We start from the raw sequence: 18,338 nt of genomic DNA on the forward strand, positions 1-18,338 counted from the left end.
CACCACGTTCGCACCACTATCCGTTGTAATGCAGACCTGTCTGTCTTGACTGAGTCCCCAGGAGGCGAGAGCGTCAATGATCCCCTCTGGTATAGCTTCACCTGTGTGGTCGTCGGGAAAGTATGATGTTTGAAGGCATTTATTTTGAAGATTCCACTCTTTGTCAATATAGTGGATAGTGAGGCTAATGTAAGGCTCTGACGTGTGACTAGACCACAGATCGGTATTAGTAGCAAAATACGTCAAATCTGTCTTGAACTATTCTTCAACTTTTTCCCTACACTCGGCGTAGTGTTTAGGCAGTGCGGTGTGTGCAACGCGGGTCGTACAAAGGGGACCAAGGCGCGGCGTGTGAAGTGCTCATATTTTACTTATGAAACACTATATCCAAAAACAACACAAAAACAACCGTCAACAGTTCTGTCAGGTACAAGGAACAAAACAGAAAACAACTACCCACAAACAGGAAAAAACACCCCTACTAAATATGACCTTCAATTAGAGGCAACGAGGAACAGCTGCCTCCAATTGAAGGTCAACCCAATAAACCTCAACATAGAAATAGAGAAACTAGAAACTCAAACATAGAAATAGACAACATAGAACAAACACAAAAACACCCCCTGTCACGCCCTGACCACTCTACCATAGAAAATAACAACTTATATTGGTCAGGTCGTGACAGTGTCAGAGAAATGTTTGCGGCCAGGGAGCACGTACCTGAGGTCAATTAAATTGATAAGCCTATTGAAACCTTCCTTTTCGACTGTGCTAATTGGTAGCATGTCCTTAGCAATGCAATGCATAATAGCATTTGTGATGTCTTTGTGTCTTTTCGATGTTTGCTCGTAGGGCATAAACGCTGTCAGTGTTGACTGCTTCGGGTGAACATCCCTAGATTGGCTGGTGCTTGCGGGGCGTTTATCAATACCGTGGCGCAAACTCAAACTTTCTGCATGTTCCTAAGAGTGATTTTGCTTCAGATGGGGAAAAAGGTTTGTCGTATTACCAGACTTGGTAGCCATCTGTCTACGGCACAATTTGCATCGAACATTGCTCTGCTCTTTGTCGGACTTCAAAAAGCCAAACCACTTCCAAATAACTGAAGCAGCTGAATCTGCTCTTGCTCATTTTCCATGGCTATTACTGCCACTGTTTTTGCCTACATCACTCATTGTTCGTGGTTAATAGTGGCTACTCCATCACTCGAGGTGCAAAGTGGTTTTTAGTGTTTATTGTCACTTCTCCGCACGTTCCTGCTGCGTCACAGAGGTGAAATGGACTGCTGTACCTAATTATTCTATATCGACGTTATCGAAAATTAATCTAAACGTTTTTGTATCGTTATTGAGAGGAAGTAATTACTTCGATTTTTTTTTATTGATTTTTTTTACCCCAATTTCGTGGTATCCAATTGGTAGTTACAGTCTTGTCTCATCAGTGCAACTCCCGCACGGACTCGGAAGAGGCGAAGGTCGAGAGCCATGCGTCCTCCGAAACACATCCCAACCAAGCCGCACTGCTTCTTGACACAATGCACATCCAACCTGGAAGCCAGCCGCACCAATGTGTCGGAGGAAACACCGTACACCTTGCAACCGTGTCAGCGTGCACTGCACCCGGCCCGCCACAGGAGTCGCTAGTGCGCCATGAGACAAGGATATCCCTGCCGGCCAAACCCTCCCTAACCCAGACGACGCTGGGCCAATTGTGCGCCTCCCCATGGGCCTCCCGGTCGCGGCCGGCTGCGACAGAGCCTGGGCTCGAACCCAGAATCTCTGGCCTTAGACCACTGCGCCACCCGGGAGGCCCCACCTCGATATTTATTGATATTGATTTATCGCCCAGCTCTACAGCTCATTCTAGAACACGACCAGAAGAACAGCCAGAACGTTCTAGATCAGAAACAGGTCATTTTAGAACATCAATAGGTCTTTATAGAACCCCAGAACACGACCAGGTCATTCTCGAACACGACCAGAACACAACCAGAACGTTCTAGATCACAACCAGGTCATTCTAGAACACGTATGTCCAAGTCATTCTAGAACACGACCTGGTCATTCTAGATTAGGACCATGGTACTGTTGACATGTGATTGTCTCTAACTGTCTGTCTCTCTCTGCAGTTGAATCAGAAGTTGAGAGAGAGCACTGAGGATGAGGAGGTCCCATCCTGCACAGACCCACAGCCTGTTCAACCAACAGTTAGTACACACACACACATACACACATACATAAACACACACACACACACACACACACACACACACACACACACACACACACACACACACACACACACACACACACACACACACACACACACATGCAAGCATTTCTAAACATCAAAATAAGACTGCTACTAAAGACTAAACTGCTGTGTCCCTAAAGTTTCTATCACTCCTACTGCTTTCTCTTTTATCTCTCTCTTCTCTCTCTCTCTATCCTCCTCTCTCACATCCCTCGCTTCTGTATGGCAGTGTCCCACCCGCTGGTACTGGAAACTGGTCCCAGTAAGTGTTCTCCTTTTTATCTCTCTCTCTCTCTCTCTCTCTCTCTCTCTCTCTCTCTCTCTCTCTCTCTCTCTCTCTCTCTCTCTCTCTCTCTCCTTCTCTCTCTCTCTCTCTCTCTCTCTCTCTCTCTCTCTCTCTCCTTCTCTCTCTCTCTTTCTCTCTCTCCTTCTCTCTCTCTCCTCTCTCTCTCTCTCTCTCTCTCTCTCTCCTTCTCTCTCTCTCTTTCTCTCTCTCCTTCTCTCTCTCTCTTTCTCTCTCTCCTTCTCTCTCTCTCTCTCCTCTCTCTCCTTCTCTCTCTCTCTTCTTCTCTCTCTCCTCCTCTCTCTCCTTCTCTCTCTCCTTCTCTCTCTCCTTCTCTCTCCCTCTCTCTCTCCTTCTCTCTCCTTCTCTCTCTCCTTCTCTCCTTCTCTCTCCTTCTCTCTCCTTCTCTCTCTCCTTCTCTCTCCTTCTCTCTCCTTCTCTCTCTCCTTCTCTCTCTCCTTCTCTCTCTCCTTCTCTCTCCTTCTCTCTCCTTCTCTCGCTCCTTCTCTCTCTCTCTCATGATATGTCTGCCTCATTGTAAATAATGTTTCTCTTTCGAAATGCTAGATACTTTATATCTATCCACCCCCTCTTTTCTCTTCTTCTCTTTTCTCTCTCTCTTTCCCTCTTTCTCTCTCCCTCTTTATCTCTCCCTGCTAATGTGACACTATATACATGACCCTGACCTTATGAACTTTGAACCTCTGAGGTTATAGTCACTGACAGAGGGTCCGTATTCATGAAGCGTCTCAGAGTAGGAGTGCTGAACTAGGATCAGTTTGGCCTCTTAAATATTAAGGAATAAAAGGAGGGAGGGGACTGATCCTAGATCAGCACTCTGAGAGGCTTTATGACTACAGCCCCTGATCCTGTGGTTAAGGACAACTCACCTCTCATCATCTACCTCTACACTGAGTGGACAAAACATTAGGAACATGCTCTTTCAATGACATAGACTGACCAGGTGAATCCAGGTGAAAGCTATGATCCCTTATTGATGTCACTTGTTAAATCCACTTCAATCAGTGAAGATGAAGGGGAGGAGACACGTTAAAGAAGGATTGTTAAGCCTTGAGGCAATTGAGACATGGATTGTGTATGTGTGCCATTCAGAGGGTGAATGGACAAGACAAAATATTTAAGTGCCTTTGAACAGGGTATGGTAGTAGGTTCCAGGGTCACAGGGTTTGTGTCAAGAACTGCAACGCTGCAGGGTTTTTCACACTCAACAGTTTCCCCTGTGTATCAAGAATGGTCCACCACCCAAAGGACATCCAAGCAACTTGACACAACTGTGGGAAACATTAGAGTCAACATGGGCCAGCATCCCTGTGGAACGCCTTCTACACCTTGCAGAGTCCATTCCCTGACGAATTGAGACAAAATGGGGTGCAACAAATGTAATGTAGGAAGGTGTTCCAAATGTTTTTTACACTCAGTTTAGATGGTGGAGGGGGTGATGGGGCTAGAGTAGGGGGAAGTTCCGGCCTGATCTTTGGTCAGTTTGTGCATTTTCCCCACTAATGATTAAGGATTGGGGGAGGGGAACTGATCTTAGATCTGTACCTAGGGGAAACTTCTCTCCTGTGCATCGTGGGAAGGGTTCTTGCCTTAATGTATCTTTGCTCCCCCCCTCCCCCTCCTCAACCCCCCTGTCCCCCGCCTCCCCCTCGTCACGTGACTGTGTATGGCAGTTCCCATGGTGACCCGTGGGTGTTTACGCTTGTCCTTCTCTCTGCCATCCTCATCCAGCATGCCATCGCTTTTTGTTTGAAGGAGGAGTCTGGGAATAAACCTCCAGTGGTAACGTATACGCCACTCTTCCCTTTCCTCTCCTCCTCCTCCTCCTCCTCCTCCTCTTCCTCGTCTCTCTCTCTCAGCTAACAGACAGGCAGCCATACAGACAGAAAGACACTCTAACCCTGCGGCTGCTCTCTCTCTCTCTCTCTCTCTCTCTCTCAGCTAACAGACAGCCAGCCAGCCAGCCAGCCAGCCAGCCAGCCAGCCAGACAGACAGACAGACAGACAGACAGACAGACAGACAGACAGACAGACAGACAGACAGACAGACAGACATTCCAACCCTGTGGCTGCTCTCTCTCAGCTAACAGACAGACAGACAGACAGACAGACAGACAGACAGACAGACAGACAGACAGACAGACAGACAGACAGACAGACAGACAGACAGACAGACAGACAGACAGACAGACAGACAGACAGACAGACAGACAGACAGACAGACAGACAGACATTCCAACCCTGCTGTCTGTGGATGGAAACACTATATATTATTTATTCACTTATTATTTATGATTTTATTTTATACATGTATGTTTTATCAATATTTCTTGTTGATTCACATTCTGGTCGGAATGACACATTGGGGCTGATTTGATCGGTTACCCTCTATCTGGTCTTCATGTACACTTCCACACTTGTACACTTGTGGCTCCACCATATTGCTGTGTCTCAACTATCCAGTTCTTTTCAGTCTGCAAACACAGTTCTCTAGAGGAAAGGAGCTTGTTGTTTTTCAGTCTGCTAACACAGTTCTCTAGAGGAAAGGAGCTTGTTGTTTTTCAGTCTGCTAACACAGTTCTCTAGAGGAAAGGAGCTTGTTGTTTTTCAGTCTGCAAACACAGTTCTCTAGAGGAAAGGAGCTTGTTGTTTTTCAGTCTGCTAACACAGTTGTCTAGAGGAAAGGAGCTTGTTGTTTTTCAGTCTGCAAACACAGTTCTCTAGAGGAAAGGAGCTTGTTGTTTTTCAGTCTGCTAACACAGTTCTCTAGAGGAAAGGAGCTTGTTGTTTTTCAGTCTGCTAACACAGTTCTCTAGAGGAAAGGAGCTTGTTGTTTTTCAGTCTGCTAACACAGTTCTCTAGAGGAAAGGAGCTTGTTGTTTTTCAGTCTGCTAACACAGTTCTCTAGAGGAAAGGAGCTTGTTGTTTTTCAGTCTGCTAACACAGTTCTCTAGAGGAAAGGAGCTTGTTGTTTTTCAGTCTGCTAACACAGTTCTCTAGAGGAAAGGAGCTTGTTGTTTTTCAGTCTGCTAACACAGTTCTCTAGAGGAAAGGAGCTTGTTGTTTTTCAGTCTGCTAACACAGTTCTCTAGAGGAAAGGAGCTTGTTGTTTTTCAGTCTGCTAACACAGTTCTCTAGAGGAAAGGAGCTTGTTGTTTTTCAGTCTGCTAACACAGTTCTCTAGAGGAAAGGAGCTTGTTGTTTTTCAGTCTGCTAACACAGTTCCCTAGAGGAAAGGAGCTTGTTGTTTTTCAGTCTGCTAACACAGTTCCCTAGAGGAAAGGAGCTTGTTGTTTTTCAGTCTGCTAACACAGTTCTCTAGAGGAAAGGAGCTTGTTGTTTTTCAGTCTGCTAACACAGTTCTCTAGAGGAAAGGAGCTTGTTGTTTTTCAGACAGCTAACACAGTTCTCTAGAGGAAAGGAGCTTGTTGTTTTTCAGTCTGCTAACACAGTTCTCTAGAGGAAAGGAGCTTGTTGTTTTTCAGTCTGCTAACACAGTTCTCTAGAGGAAAGGAGCTTGTTGTTTTTCAGTCTGCTAACACAGTTCTCTAGAGGAAAGGAGCTTGTTGTTTTTCAGTCTGCTAACACAGTTCTCTAGAGGAAAGGAGCTTGTTGTTTTTCAGTCTGCTAACACAGTTCTCTAGAGGAAAGGAGCTTGTTGTTTTTCAGTCTGCTAACACAGTTCTCTAGAGGAAAGGAGCTTGTTGTTTTTCAGTCTGCTAACACAGTTCTCTAGAGGAAAGGAGCTTGTTGTTTTTCAGTCTGCTAACACAGTTCCCTAGAGGAAAGGAGCTTGTTGTTTTTCAGTCTGCTAACACAGTTCTCTAGAGGAAAGGAGCTTGTTGTTTTTCAGTCTGCTAACACAGTTCTCTAGAGGAAAGGAGCTTGTTGTTTTTCAGTCTGCTAACACAGTTCTCTAGAGGAAAGGAGCTTGTTGTTTTTCAGTCTGCTAACACAGTTCTCTAGAGGAAAGGAGCTTGTTGTTTTTCAGTCTGCTAACACAGTTCTCTAGAGGAAAGGAGCTTGTTGTTTTTCAGTCTGCTAACACAGTTCTCTAGAGGAAAGGAGCTTGTTGTTTTTCAGTCTGCTAACACAGTTCTCTAGAGGAAAGGAGCTTGTTGTTTTTCAGTCTGCAAACACAGTTCTCTAGAGGAAAGGAGCTTGTTGTTTTTCAGTCTGCTAACACAGTTCTCTAGAGGAAAGGAGCTTGTTGTTTTTCAGTCTGCTAACACAGTTCCCTAGAGGAAAGGAGCTTGTTGTTTTTCAGTCTGCTAACACAGTTCTCTAGAGGAAAGGAGCTTGTTGTTTTTCAGTCTGCTAACACAGTTCTCTAGAGGAAAGGAGCTTGTTGTTTTTCAGTCTGCTAACACAGTTCTCTAGAGGAAAGGAGCTTGTTGTTTTTCAGTCTGCAAACACAGTTCTCTAGAGGAAAGGAGCTTGTTGTTTTTCAGTCTGCTAACACAGTTCCCTAGAGGAAAGGAGCTTGTTGTTTTTCAGTCTGCTAACACAGTTCTCTAGAGGAAAGGAGCTTGTTGTTTTTCAGTCTGCTAACACAGTTCTCTAGAGGAAAGGAGCTTGTTGTTTTTCAGTCTGCTAACACAGTTCTCTAGAGGAAAGGAGCTTGTTGTTTTTCAGTCTGCTAACACAGTTCTCTAGAGGAAAGGAGCTTGTTGTTTTTCAGTCTGCTAACACAGTTCTCTAGAGGAAAGGAGCTTGTTGTTTTTCAGTCTGCTAAACACAGTTCTCTAGAGGAAAGGAGCTTGTTGTTTTTCAGTCTGCTAACACAGTTCTCTAGAGGAAAGGAGCTTGTTGTTTTTCAGTCTGCTAACACAGTTCTCTAGAGGAAAGGAGCTTGTTGTTTTTCAGTCTGCTAACACAGTTCTCTAGAGGAAAGGAGCTTGTTGTTTTTCAGTCTGCTAACACAGTTCTCTAGAGGAAAGGAGCTTGTTGTTTTTCAGTCTGCTAACACAGTTCTCTAGAGGAAAGGAGCTTGTTGTTTTTCAGTCTGCTAACACAGTTCTCTAGAGGAAAGGAGCTTGTTGTTTTTCAGTCTGCTAACACAGTTCCCTAGAGGAAAGGAGCTTGTTGTTTTTCAGTCTGCTAACACAGTTCTCTAGAGGAAAGGAGCTTGTTGTTTTTCAGTCTGCTAACACAGTTCCCTAGAGGAAAGGAGCTTGTTGTTTTTCAGTCTGCTAACACAGTTCTCTAGAGGAAAGGAGCTTGTTGTTTTTCAGTCTGCTAACACAGTTCTCTAGAGGAAAGGAGCTTGTTGTTTTTCAGTCTGCTAACACAGTTCTCTAGAGGAAAGGAGCTTGTTGTTTTTCAGTCTGCTAACACAGTTCTCTAGAGGAAAGGAGCTTGTTGTTTTTCAGTCTGCTAACACAGTTCTCTAGAGGAAAGGAGCTTGTTGTTTTTCAGTCTGCTAACACAGTTCTCTAGAGGAAAGGAGCTTGTTGTTTTTCAGTCTGCAAACACAGTTCTCTAGAGGAAAGGAGCTTGTTGTTTTTCAGTCTGCTAACACAGTTCTCTAGAGGAAAGGAGCTTGTTGTTTTTCAGTCTGCTAACACAGTTCTCTAGAGGAAAGGAGCTTGTTGTTTTTCAGTCTGCTAACACAGTTCTCTAGAGGAAAGGAGCTTGTTGTTTTTCAGTCTGCTAACACAGTTCCCTAGAGGAAAGGAGCTTGTTGTTTTTCAGTCTGCTAACACAGTTCTCTAGAGGAAAGGAGCTTGTTGTTTTTCAGTCTGCTAACACAGTTCCCTAGAGGAAAGGAGCTTGTTGTTTTTCAGTCTGCTAACACAGTTCTCTAGAGGAAAGGAGCTTGTTGTTTTTCAGTCTGCTAACACAGTTCTCTAGAGGAAAGGAGCTTGTTGTTTTTCAGTCTGCTAACACAGTTCTCTAGAGGAAAGGAGCTTGTTGTTTTTCAGTCTGCTAACACAGTTCTCTAGAGGAAAGGAGCTTGTTGTTTTTCAGTCTGCTAACACAGTTCCCTAGAGGAAAGGAGCTTGTTGTTTTTCAGTCTGCTAACACAGTTCTCTAGAGGAAAGGAGCTTGTTGTTTTTCAGTCTGCTAACACAGTTCTCTAGAGGAAAGGAGCTTGTTGTTTTTCAGTCTGCTAACACAGTTCTCTAGAGGAAAGGAGCTTGTTGTTTTTCAGTCTGCTAACACAGTTCTCTAGAGGAAAGGAGCTTGTTGTTTTTCAGTCTGCTAACACAGTTCTCTAGAGGAAAGGAGCTTGTTGTTTTTCAGTCTGCTAACACAGTTCTCTAGAGGAAAGGAGCTTGTTGTTTTTCAGTCTGCTAACACAGTTCCCTAGAGGAAAGGAGCTTGTTGTTTTTCAGTCTGCTAACACAGTTCCCTAGAGGAAAGGAGCTTGTTGTTTTTCAGTCTGCTAACACAGTTCTCTAGAGGAAAGGAGCTTGTTGTTTTTCAGTCTGCTAACACAGTTCTCTAGAGGAAAGGAGCTTGTTGTTTTTCAGTCTGCTAACACAGTTCTCTAGAGGAAAGGAGCTTGTTGTTTTTCAGTCTGCTAACACAGTTCTCTAGAGGAAAGGAGCTTGTTGTTTTTCAGTCTGCTAAACACAGTTCTCTAGAGGAAAGGAGCTTGTTGTTTTTCAGTCTGCTAACACAGTTCTCTAGAGGAAAGGAGCTTGTTGTTTTTCAGTCTGCTAACACAGTTCTCTAGAGGAAAGGAGCTTGTTGTTTTTCAGTCTGCTAACACAGTTCTCTAGAGGAAAGGAGCTTGTTGTTTTTCAGTCTGCTAACACAGTTCTCTAGAGGAAAGGAGCTTGTTGTTTTTCAGTCTGCTAACACAGTTCTCTAGAGGAAAGGAGCTTGTTGTTTTTCAGTCTGCTAACACAGTTCTCTAGAGGAAAGGAGCTTGTTGTTTTTCAGTCTGCTAACACAGTTCTCTAGAGGAAAGGAGCTTGTTGTTTTTCAGTCTGCTAACACAGTTCTCTAGAGGAAAGGAGCTTGTTGTTTTTCAGTCTGCTAACACAGTTCTCTAGAGGAAAGGAGCTTGTTGTTTTTCAGTCTGCTAACACAGTTCTCTAGAGGAAAGGAGCTTGTTGTTTTTCAGTCTGCTAACACAGTTCTCTAGAGGAAAGGAGCTTGTTGTTTTTCAGTCTGCTAACACAGTTCTCTAGAGGAAAGGAGCTTGTTGTTTTTCAGTCTGCTAACACAGTTCTCTAGAGGAAAGGAGCTTGTTGTTTTTCAGTCTGCTAACACAGTTCCCTAGAGGAAAGGAGCTTGTTGTTTTTCAGTCTGCTAACACAGTTCTCTAGAGGAAAGGAGCTTGTTGTTTTTCAGTCTGCTAACACAGTTCCCTAGAGGAAAGGAGCTTGTTGTTTTTCAGTCTGCTAACACAGTTCTCTAGAGGAAAGGAGCTTGTTGTTTTTCAGTCTGCTAACACAGTTCTCTAGAGGAAAGGAGCTTGTTGTTTTTCAGTCTGCTAACACAGTTCTCTAGAGGAAAGGAGCTTGTTGTTTTTCAGTCTGCTAACACAGTTCTCTAGAGGAAAGGAGCTTGTTGTTTTTCAGTCTGCTAACACAGTTCTCTAGAGGAAAGGAGCTTGTTGTTTTTCAGTCTGCTAACACAGTTCTCTAGAGGAAAGGAGCTTGTTGTTTTTCAGTCTGCTAACACAGTTCTCTAGAGGAAAGGAGCTTGTTGTTTTTCAGTCTGCTAACACAGTTCTCTAGAGGAAAGGAGCTTGTTGTTTTTCAGTCTGCTAACACAGTTCTCTAGAGGAAAGGAGCTTGTTGTTTTTCAGTCTGCTAACACAGTTCTCTAGAGGAAAGGAGCTTGTTGTTTTTCAGTCTGCTAACACAGTTCCCTAGAGGAAAGGAGCTTGTTGTTTTTCAGTCTGCTAACACAGTTCTCTAGAGGAAAGGAGCTTGTTGTTTTTCAGTCTGCTAACACAGTTCCCTAGAGGAAAGGAGCTTGTTGTTTTTCAGTCTGCTAACACAGTTCTCTAGAGGAAAGGAGCTTGTTGTTTTTCAGTCTGCTAACACAGTTCTCTAGAGGAAAGGAGCTTGTTGTTTTTCAGTCTGCTAACACAGTTCTCTAGAGGAAAGGAGCTTGTTGTTTTTCAGTCTGCTAACACAGTTCTCTAGAGGAAAGGAGCTTGTTGTTTTTCAGTCTGCTAACACAGTTCTCTAGAGGAAAGGAGCTTGTTGTTTTTCAGTCTGCTAACACAGTTCCCTAGAGGAAAGGAGCTTGTTGTTTTTCAGTCTGCTAACACAGTTCTCTAGAGGAAAGGAGCTTGTTGTTTTTCAGTCTGCTAACACAGTTCTCTAGAGGAAAGGAGCTTGTTGTTTTTCAGTCTGCTAACACAGTTCTCTAGAGGAAAGGAGCTTGTTGTTTTTCAGTCTGCTAACACAGTTCTCTAGAGGAAAGGAGCTTGTTGTTTTTCAGTCTGCTAACACAGTTCTCTAGAGGAAAGGAGCTTGTTGTTTTTCAGTCTGCTAACACAGTTCTCTAGAGGAAAGGAGCTTGTTGTTTTTCAGTCTGCTAACACAGTTCTCTAGAGGAAAGGAGCTTGTTGTTTTTCAGTCTGCTAACACAGTTCTCTAGAGGAAAGGAGCTTGTTGTTTTTCAGTCTGCTAACACAGTTCTCTAGAGGAAAGGAGCTTGTTGTTTTTCAGTCTGCAAACACAGTTCTCTAGAGGAAAGGAGCTTGTTGTTTTTCAGTCTGCTAACACAGTTCTCTAGAGGAAAGGAGCTTGTTGTTTTTCAGTCTGCAAACACAGTTCTCTAGAGGAAAGGAGCTTGTTGTTTTTCAGTCTGCTAACACAGTTCTCTAGAGGAAAGGAGCTTGTTGTTTTTCAGTCTGCTAACACAGTTCTCTAGAGGAAAGGAGCTTGTTGTTTTTCAGTCTGCTAACACAGTTCTCTAGAGGAAAGGAGCTTGTTGTTTTTCAGTCTGCTAACACAGTTCTCTAGAGGAAAGGAGCTTGTTGTTTTTCAGTCTGCTAACACAGTTCTCTAGAGGAAAGGAGCTTGTTGTTTTTCAGTCTGCTAACACAGTTCTCTAGAGGAAAGGAGCTTGTTGTTTTTCAGTCTGCTAACACAGTTCTCTAGAGGAAAGGAGCTTGTTGTTTTTCAGTCTGCTAACACAGTTCTCTAGAGGAAAGGAGCTTGTTGTTTTTCAGTCTGCTAACACAGTTCTCTAGAGGAAAGGAGCTTGTTGTTTTTCAGTCTGCTAACACAGTTCTCTAGAGGAAAGGAGCTTGTTGTTTTTCAGTCTGCTAACACAGTTCTCTAGAGGAAAGGAGCTTGTTGTTTTTCAGTCTGCTAACACAGTTCTCTAGAGGAAAGGAGCTTGTTGTTTTTCAGTCTGCTAACACAGTTCTCTAGAGGAAAGGAGCTTGTTGTTTTTCAGTCTGCTAACACAGTTCCCTAGAGGAAAGGAGCTTGTTGTTTTTCAGTCTGCTAACACAGTTCTCTAGAGGAAAGGAGCTTGTTGTTTTTCAGTCTGCTAACACAGTTCTCTAGAGGAAAGGAGCTTGTTGTTTTTCAGTCTGCTAACACAGTTCTCTAGAGGAAAGGAGCTTGTTGTTTTTCAGTCTGCTAAACACAGTTCTCTAGAGGAAAGGAGCTTGTTGTTTTTCAGTCTGCTAACACAGTTCTCTAGAGGAAAGGAGCTTGTTGTTTTTCAGTCTGCTAACACAGTTCTCTAGAGGAAAGGAGCTTGTTGTTTTTCAGTCTGCTAACACAGTTCTCTAGAGGAAAGGAGCTTGTTGTTTTTCAGTCTGCTAACACAGTTCTCTAGAGGAAAGGAGCTTGTTGTTTTTCAGTCTGCTAACACAGTTCTCTAGAGGAAAGGAGCTTGTTGTTTTTCAGTCTGCTAACACAGTTCTCTAGAGGAAAGGAGCTTGTTGTTTTTCAGTCTGCTAACACAGTTCCCTAGAGGAAAGGAGCTTGTTGTTTTTCAGTCTGCTAACACAGTTCTCTAGAGGAAAGGAGCTTGTTGTTTTTCAGTCTGCTAACACAGTTCCCTAGAGGAAAGGAGCTTGTTGTTTTTCAGTCTGCTAACACAGTTCTCTAGAGGAAAGGAGCTTGTTGTTTTTCAGTCTGCTAACACAGTTCTCTAGAGGAAAGGAGCTTGTTGTTTTTCAGTCTGCTAACACAGTTCTCTAGAGGAAAGGAGCTTGTTGTTTTTCAGTCTGCTAACACAGTTCTCTAGAGGAAAGGAGCTTGTTGTTTTTCAGTCTGCTAACACAGTTCCCTAGAGGAAAGGAGCTTGTTGTTTTTCAGTCTGCTAACACAGTTCTCTAGAGGAAAGGAGCTTGTTGTTTTTCAGTCTGCTAACACAGTTCTCTAGAGGAAAGGAGCTTGTTGTTTTTCAGTCTGCTAACACAGTTCTCTAGAGGAAAGGAGCTTGTTGTTTTTCAGTCTGCTAACACAGTTCTCTAGAGGAAAGGAGCTTGTTGTTTTTCAGTCTGCTAACACAGTTCTCTAGAGGAAAGGAGCTTGTTGTTTTTCAGTCTGCTAACACAGTTCTCTAGAGGAAAGGAGCTTGTTGTTTTTCAGTCTGCTAACACAGTTCTCTAGAGGAAAGGAGCTTGTTGTTTTTCAGTCTGCTAACACAGTTCTCTAGAGGAAAGGAGCTTGTTGTTTTTCAGTCTGCTAACACAGTTCTCTAGAGGAAAGGAGCTTGTTGTTTTTCAGTCTGCTAACACAGTTCTCTAGAGGAAAGGAGCTTGTTGTTTTTCAGTCTGCTAACACAGTTCTCTAGAGGAAAGGAGCTTGTTGTTTTTCAGTCTGCTAACACAGTTCTCTAGAGGAAAGGAGCTTGTTGTTTTTCAGTCTGCTAACACAGTTCTCTAGAGGAAAGGAGCTTGTTGTTTTTCAGTCTGCTAACACAGTTCTCTAGAGGAAAGGAGCTTGTTGTTTTTCAGTCTGCTAACACAGTTCTCTAGAGGAAAGGAGCTTGTTGTTTTTCAGTCTGCTAACACAGTTCTCTAGAGGAAAGGAGCTTGTTGTTTTTCAGTCTGCTAACACAGTTCTCTAGAGGAAAGGAGCTTGTTGTTTTTCAGTCTGCTAACACAGTTCTCTAGAGGAAAGGAGCTTGTTGTTTTTCAGTCTGCTAACACAGTTCTCTAGAGGAAAGGAGCTTGTTGTTTTTCAGTCTGCTAACACAGTTCTCTAGAGGAAAGGAGCTTGTTGTTTTTCAGTCTGCTAACACAGTTCTCTAGAGGAAAGGAGCTTGTTGTTTTTCAGTCTGCTAAACACAGTTCTCTAGAGGAAAGGAGCTTGTTGTTTTTCAGTCTGCTAACACAGTTCTCTAGAGGAAAGGAGCTTGTTGTTTTTCAGTCTGCTAACACAGTTCTCTAGAGGAAAGGAGCTTGTTGTTTTTCAGTCTGCTAACACAGTTCTCTAGAGGAAAGGAGCTTGTTGTTTTTCAGTCTGCTAACACAGTTCTCTAGAGGAAAGGAGCTTGTTGTTTTTCAGTCTGCTAACACAGTTCTCTAGAGGAAAGGAGCTTGTTGTTTTTCAGTCTGCTAACACAGTTCTCTAGAGGAAAGGAGCTTGTTGTTTTTCAGTCTGCTAACACAGTTCTCTAGAGGAAAGGAGCTTGTTGTTTTTCAGTCTGCTAACACAGTTCCCTAGAGGAAAGGAGCTTGTTGTTTTTCAGTCTGCTAACACAGTTCTCTAGAGGAAAGGAGCTTGTTGTTTTTCAGTCTGCTAACACAGTTCTCTAGAGGAAAGGAGCTTGTTGTTTTTCAGTCTGCTAACACAGTTCTCTAGAGGAAAGGAGCTTGTTGTTTTTCAGTCTGCTAACACAGTTCTCTAGAGGAAAGGAGCTTGTTGTTTTTCAGTCTGCTAACACAGTTCTCTAGAGGAAAGGAGCTTGTTGTTTTTCAGTCTGCTAACACAGTTCTCTAGAGGAAAGGAGCTTGTTGTTTTTCAGTCTGCTAACACAGTTCCCTAGAGGAAAGGAGCTTGTTGTTTTTCAGTCTGCTAACACAGTTCTCTAGAGGAAAGGAGCTTGTTGTTTTTCAGTCTGCTAACACAGTTCTCTAGAGGAAAGGAGCTTGTTGTTTTTCAGTCTGCTAAACACAGTTCTCTAGAGGAAAGGAGCTTGTTGTTTTTCAGTCTGCTAACACAGTTCCCTAGAGGAAAGGAGCTTGTTGTTTTTCAGTCTGCTAACACAGTTCTCTAGAGGAAAGGAGCTTGTTGTTTTTCAGTCTGCTAACACAGTTCTCTAGAGGAAAGGAGCTTGTTGTTTTTCAGTCTGCTAACACAGTTCTCTAGAGGAAAGGAGCTTGTTGTTTTTCAGTCTGCTAACACAGTTCTCTAGAGGAAAGGAGCTTGTTGTTTTTCAGTCTGCTAACACAGTTCTCTAGAGGAAAGGAGCTTGTTGTTTTTCAGTCTGCTAACACAGTTCTCTAGAGGAAAGGAGCTTGTTGTTTTTCAGTCTGCTAACACAGTTCCCTAGAGGAAAGGAGCTTGTTGTTTTTCAGTCTGCTAACACAGTTCTCTAGAGGAAAGGAGCTTGTTGTTTTTCAGTCTGCTAACACAGTTCCCTAGAGGAAAGGAGCTTGTTGTTTTTCAGTCTGCTAACACAGTTCTCTAGAGGAAAGGAGCTTGTTGTTTTTCAGTCTGCTAACACAGTTCTCTAGAGGAAAGGAGCTTGTTGTTTTTCAGTCTGCTAACACAGTTCTCTAGAGGAAAGGAGCTTGTTGTTTTTCAGTCTGCTAACACAGTTCTCTAGAGGAAAGGAGCTTGTTGTTTTTCAGTCTGCTAACACAGTTCCCTAGAGGAAAGGAGCTTGTTGTTTTTCAGTCTGCTAACACAGTTCCCTAGAGGAAAGGAGCTTGTTGTTTTTCAGTCTGCTAACACAGTTCTCTAGAGGAAAGGAGCTTGTTGTTTTTCAGTCTGCTAACACAGTTCTCTAGAGGAAAGGAGCTTGTTGTTTTTCAGTCTGCTAACACAGTTCTCTAGAGGAAAGGAGCTTGTTGTTTTTCAGTCTGCTAACACAGTTCTCTAGAGGAAAGGAGCTTGTTGTTTTTCAGTCTGCTAACACAGTTCTCTAGAGGAAAGGAGCTTGTTGTTTTTCAGTCTGCTAACACAGTTCCCTAGAGGAAAGGAGCTTGTTGTTTTTCAGTCTGCTAACACAGTTCTCTAGAGGAAAGGAGCTTGTTGTTTTTCAGTCTGCTAACACAGTTCCCTAGAGGAAAGGAGCTTGTTGTTTTTCAGTCTGCTAACACAGTTCTCTAGAGGAAAGGAGCTTGTTGTTTTTCAGTCTGCTAACACAGTTCTCTAGAGGAAAGGAGCTTGTTGTTTTTCAGTCTGCTAACACAGTTCTCTAGAGGAAAGGAGCTTGTTGTTTTTCAGTCTGCTAACACAGTTCTCTAGAGGAAAGGAGCTTGTTGTTTTTCAGTCTGCTAACACAGTTCTCTAGAGGAAAGGAGCTTGTTGTTTTTCAGTCTGCTAACACAGTTCCCTAGAGGAAAGGAGCTTGTTGTTTTTCAGTCTGCTAACACAGTTCTCTAGAGGAAAGGAGCTTGTTGTTTTTCAGTCTGCTAACACAGTTCTCTAGAGGAAAGGAGCTTGTTGTTTTTCAGTCTGCTAACACAGTTCTCTAGAGGAAAGGAGCTTGTTGTTTTTCAGTCTGCTAACACAGTTCTCTAGAGGAAAGGAGCTTGTTGTTTTTCAGTCTGCTAACACAGTTCTCTAGAGGAAAGGAGCTTGTTGTTTTTCAGTCTGCTAACACAGTTCTCTAGAGGAAAGGAGCTTGTTGTTTTTCAGTCTGCTAACACAGTTCTCTAGAGGAAAGGAGCTTGTTGTTTTTCAGTCTGCTAACACAGTTCTCTAGAGGAAAGGAGCTTGTTGTTTTTCAGTCTGCTAACACAGTTCTCTAGAGGAAAGGAGCTTGTTGTTTTTCAGTCTGCTAACACAGTTCTCTAGAGGAAAGGAGCTTGTTGTTTTTCAGTCTGCTAACACAGTTCTCTAGAGGAAAGGAGCTTGTTGTTTTTCAGTCTGCTAACACAGTTCTCTAGAGGAAAGGAGCTTGTTGTTTTTCAGTCTGCTAACACAGTTCTCTAGAGGAAAGGAGCTTGTTGTTTTTCAGTCTGCTAACACAGTTCTCTAGAGGAAAGGAGCTTGTTGTTTTTCAGTCTGCTAACACAGTTCTCTAGAGGAAAGGAGCTTGTTGTTTTTCAGTCTGCTAACACAGTTCTCTAGAGGAAAGGAGCTTGTTGTTTTTCAGTCTGCTAACACAGTTCTCTAGAGGAAAGGAGCTTGTTGTTTTTCAGTCTGCTAACACAGTTCTCTAGAGGAAAGGAGCTTGTTGTTTTTCAGTCTGCTAACACAGTTCTCTAGAGGAAAGGAGCTTGTTGTTTTTCAGTCTGCTAACACAGTTCTCTAGAGGAAAGGAGCTTGTTGTTTTTCAGTCTGCTAACACAGTTCTCTAGAGGAAAGGAGCTTGTTGTTTTTCAGTCTGCTAACACAGTTCTCTAGAGGAAAGGAGCTTGTTGTTTTTCAGTCTGCTAACACAGTTCTCTAGAGGAAAGGAGCTTGTTGTTTTTCAGTCTGCTAACACAGTTCCCTAGAGGAAAGGAGCTTGTTGTTTTTCAGTCTGCTAACACAGTTCTCTAGAGGAAAGGAGCTTGTTGTTTTTCAGTCTGCTAACACAGTTCTCTAGAGGAAAGGAGCTTGTTGTTTTTCAGTCTGCTAACACAGTTCTCTAGAGGAAAGGAGCTTGTTGTTTTTCAGTCTGCTAACACAGTTCTCTAGAGGAAAGGAGCTTGTTGTTTTTCAGTCTGCTAACACAGTTCTCTAGAGGAAAGGAGCTTGTTGTTTTTCAGTCTGCTAACACAGTTCTCTAGAGGAAAGGAGCTTGTTGTTTTTCAGTCTGCTAACACAGTTCTCTAGAGGAAAGGAGCTTGTTGTTTTTCAGTCTGCTAACACAGTTCTCTAGAGGAAAGGAGCTTGTTGTTTTTCAGTCTGCTAACACAGTTCTCTAGAGGAAAGGAGCTTGTTGTTTTTCAGTCTGCTAAACACAGTTCTCTAGAGGAAAGGAGCTTGTTGTTTTTCAGTCTGCTAACACAGTTCTCTAGAGGAAAGGAGCTTGTTGTTTTTCAGTCTGCTAACACAGTTCTCTAGAGGAAAGGAGCTTGTTGTTTTTCAGTCTGCTAACACAGTTCTCTAGAGGAAAGGAGCTTGTTGTTTTTCAGTCTGCTAACACAGTTCTCTAGAGGAAAGGAGCTTGTTGTTTTTCAGTCTGCTAACACAGTTCTCTAGAGGAAAGGAGCTTGTTGTTTTTCAGTCTGCTAACACAGTTCTCTAGAGGAAAGGAGCTTGTTGTTTTTCAGTCTGCTAACACAGTTCTCTAGAGGAAAGGAGCTTGTTGTTTTTCAGTCTGCTAACACAGTTCTCTAGAGGAAAGGAGCTTGTTGTTTTTCAGTCTGCTAACACAGTTCTCTAGAGGAAAGGAGCTTGTTGTTTTTCAGTCTGCTAACACAGTTCTCTAGAGGAAAGGAGCTTGTTGTTTTTCAGTCTGCTAACACAGTTCTCTAGAGGAAAGGAGCTTGTTGTTTTTCAGTCTGCTAACACAGTTCTCTAGAGGAAAGGAGCTTGTTGTTTTTCAGTCTGCTAACACAGTTCTCTAGAGGAAAGGAGCTTGTTGTTTTTCAGTCTGCTAACACAGTTCCCTAGAGGAAAGGAGCTTGTTGTTTTTCAGTCTGCTAACACAGTTCTCTAGAGGAAAGGAGCTTGTTGTTTTTCAGTCTGCTAACACAGTTCTCTAGAGGAAAGGAGCTTGTTGTTTTTCAGTCTGCTAA

The 18,338-nt window shown here is 43.0% G+C and overlaps 1 protein-coding gene across 1 annotated transcript in view; it reads left to right on the top strand.

Moving 5' to 3' along the window:
• Positions 1–18,338, top strand: part of LOC106564193 (calmodulin-regulated spectrin-associated protein 3) — a 49,682-nt gene that overhangs the window by 12,287 nt on the left and 19,057 nt on the right. Inside the window, 3 exon segments of the mRNA XM_045690729.1 lie at positions 2,129–2,206; positions 2,483–2,515; positions 4,289–4,339. Of these exon segments, the coding sequence (XP_045546685.1) occupies positions 2,129–2,206; positions 2,483–2,515; positions 4,289–4,339 (162 nt within the window).

This window comes from Salmo salar, chromosome ssa12 (genome assembly GCF_905237065.1).
Source record: "Salmo salar chromosome ssa12, Ssal_v3.1, whole genome shotgun sequence".
Classification (NCBI taxonomy): domain Eukaryota; kingdom Metazoa; phylum Chordata; class Actinopteri; order Salmoniformes; family Salmonidae; genus Salmo; species Salmo salar.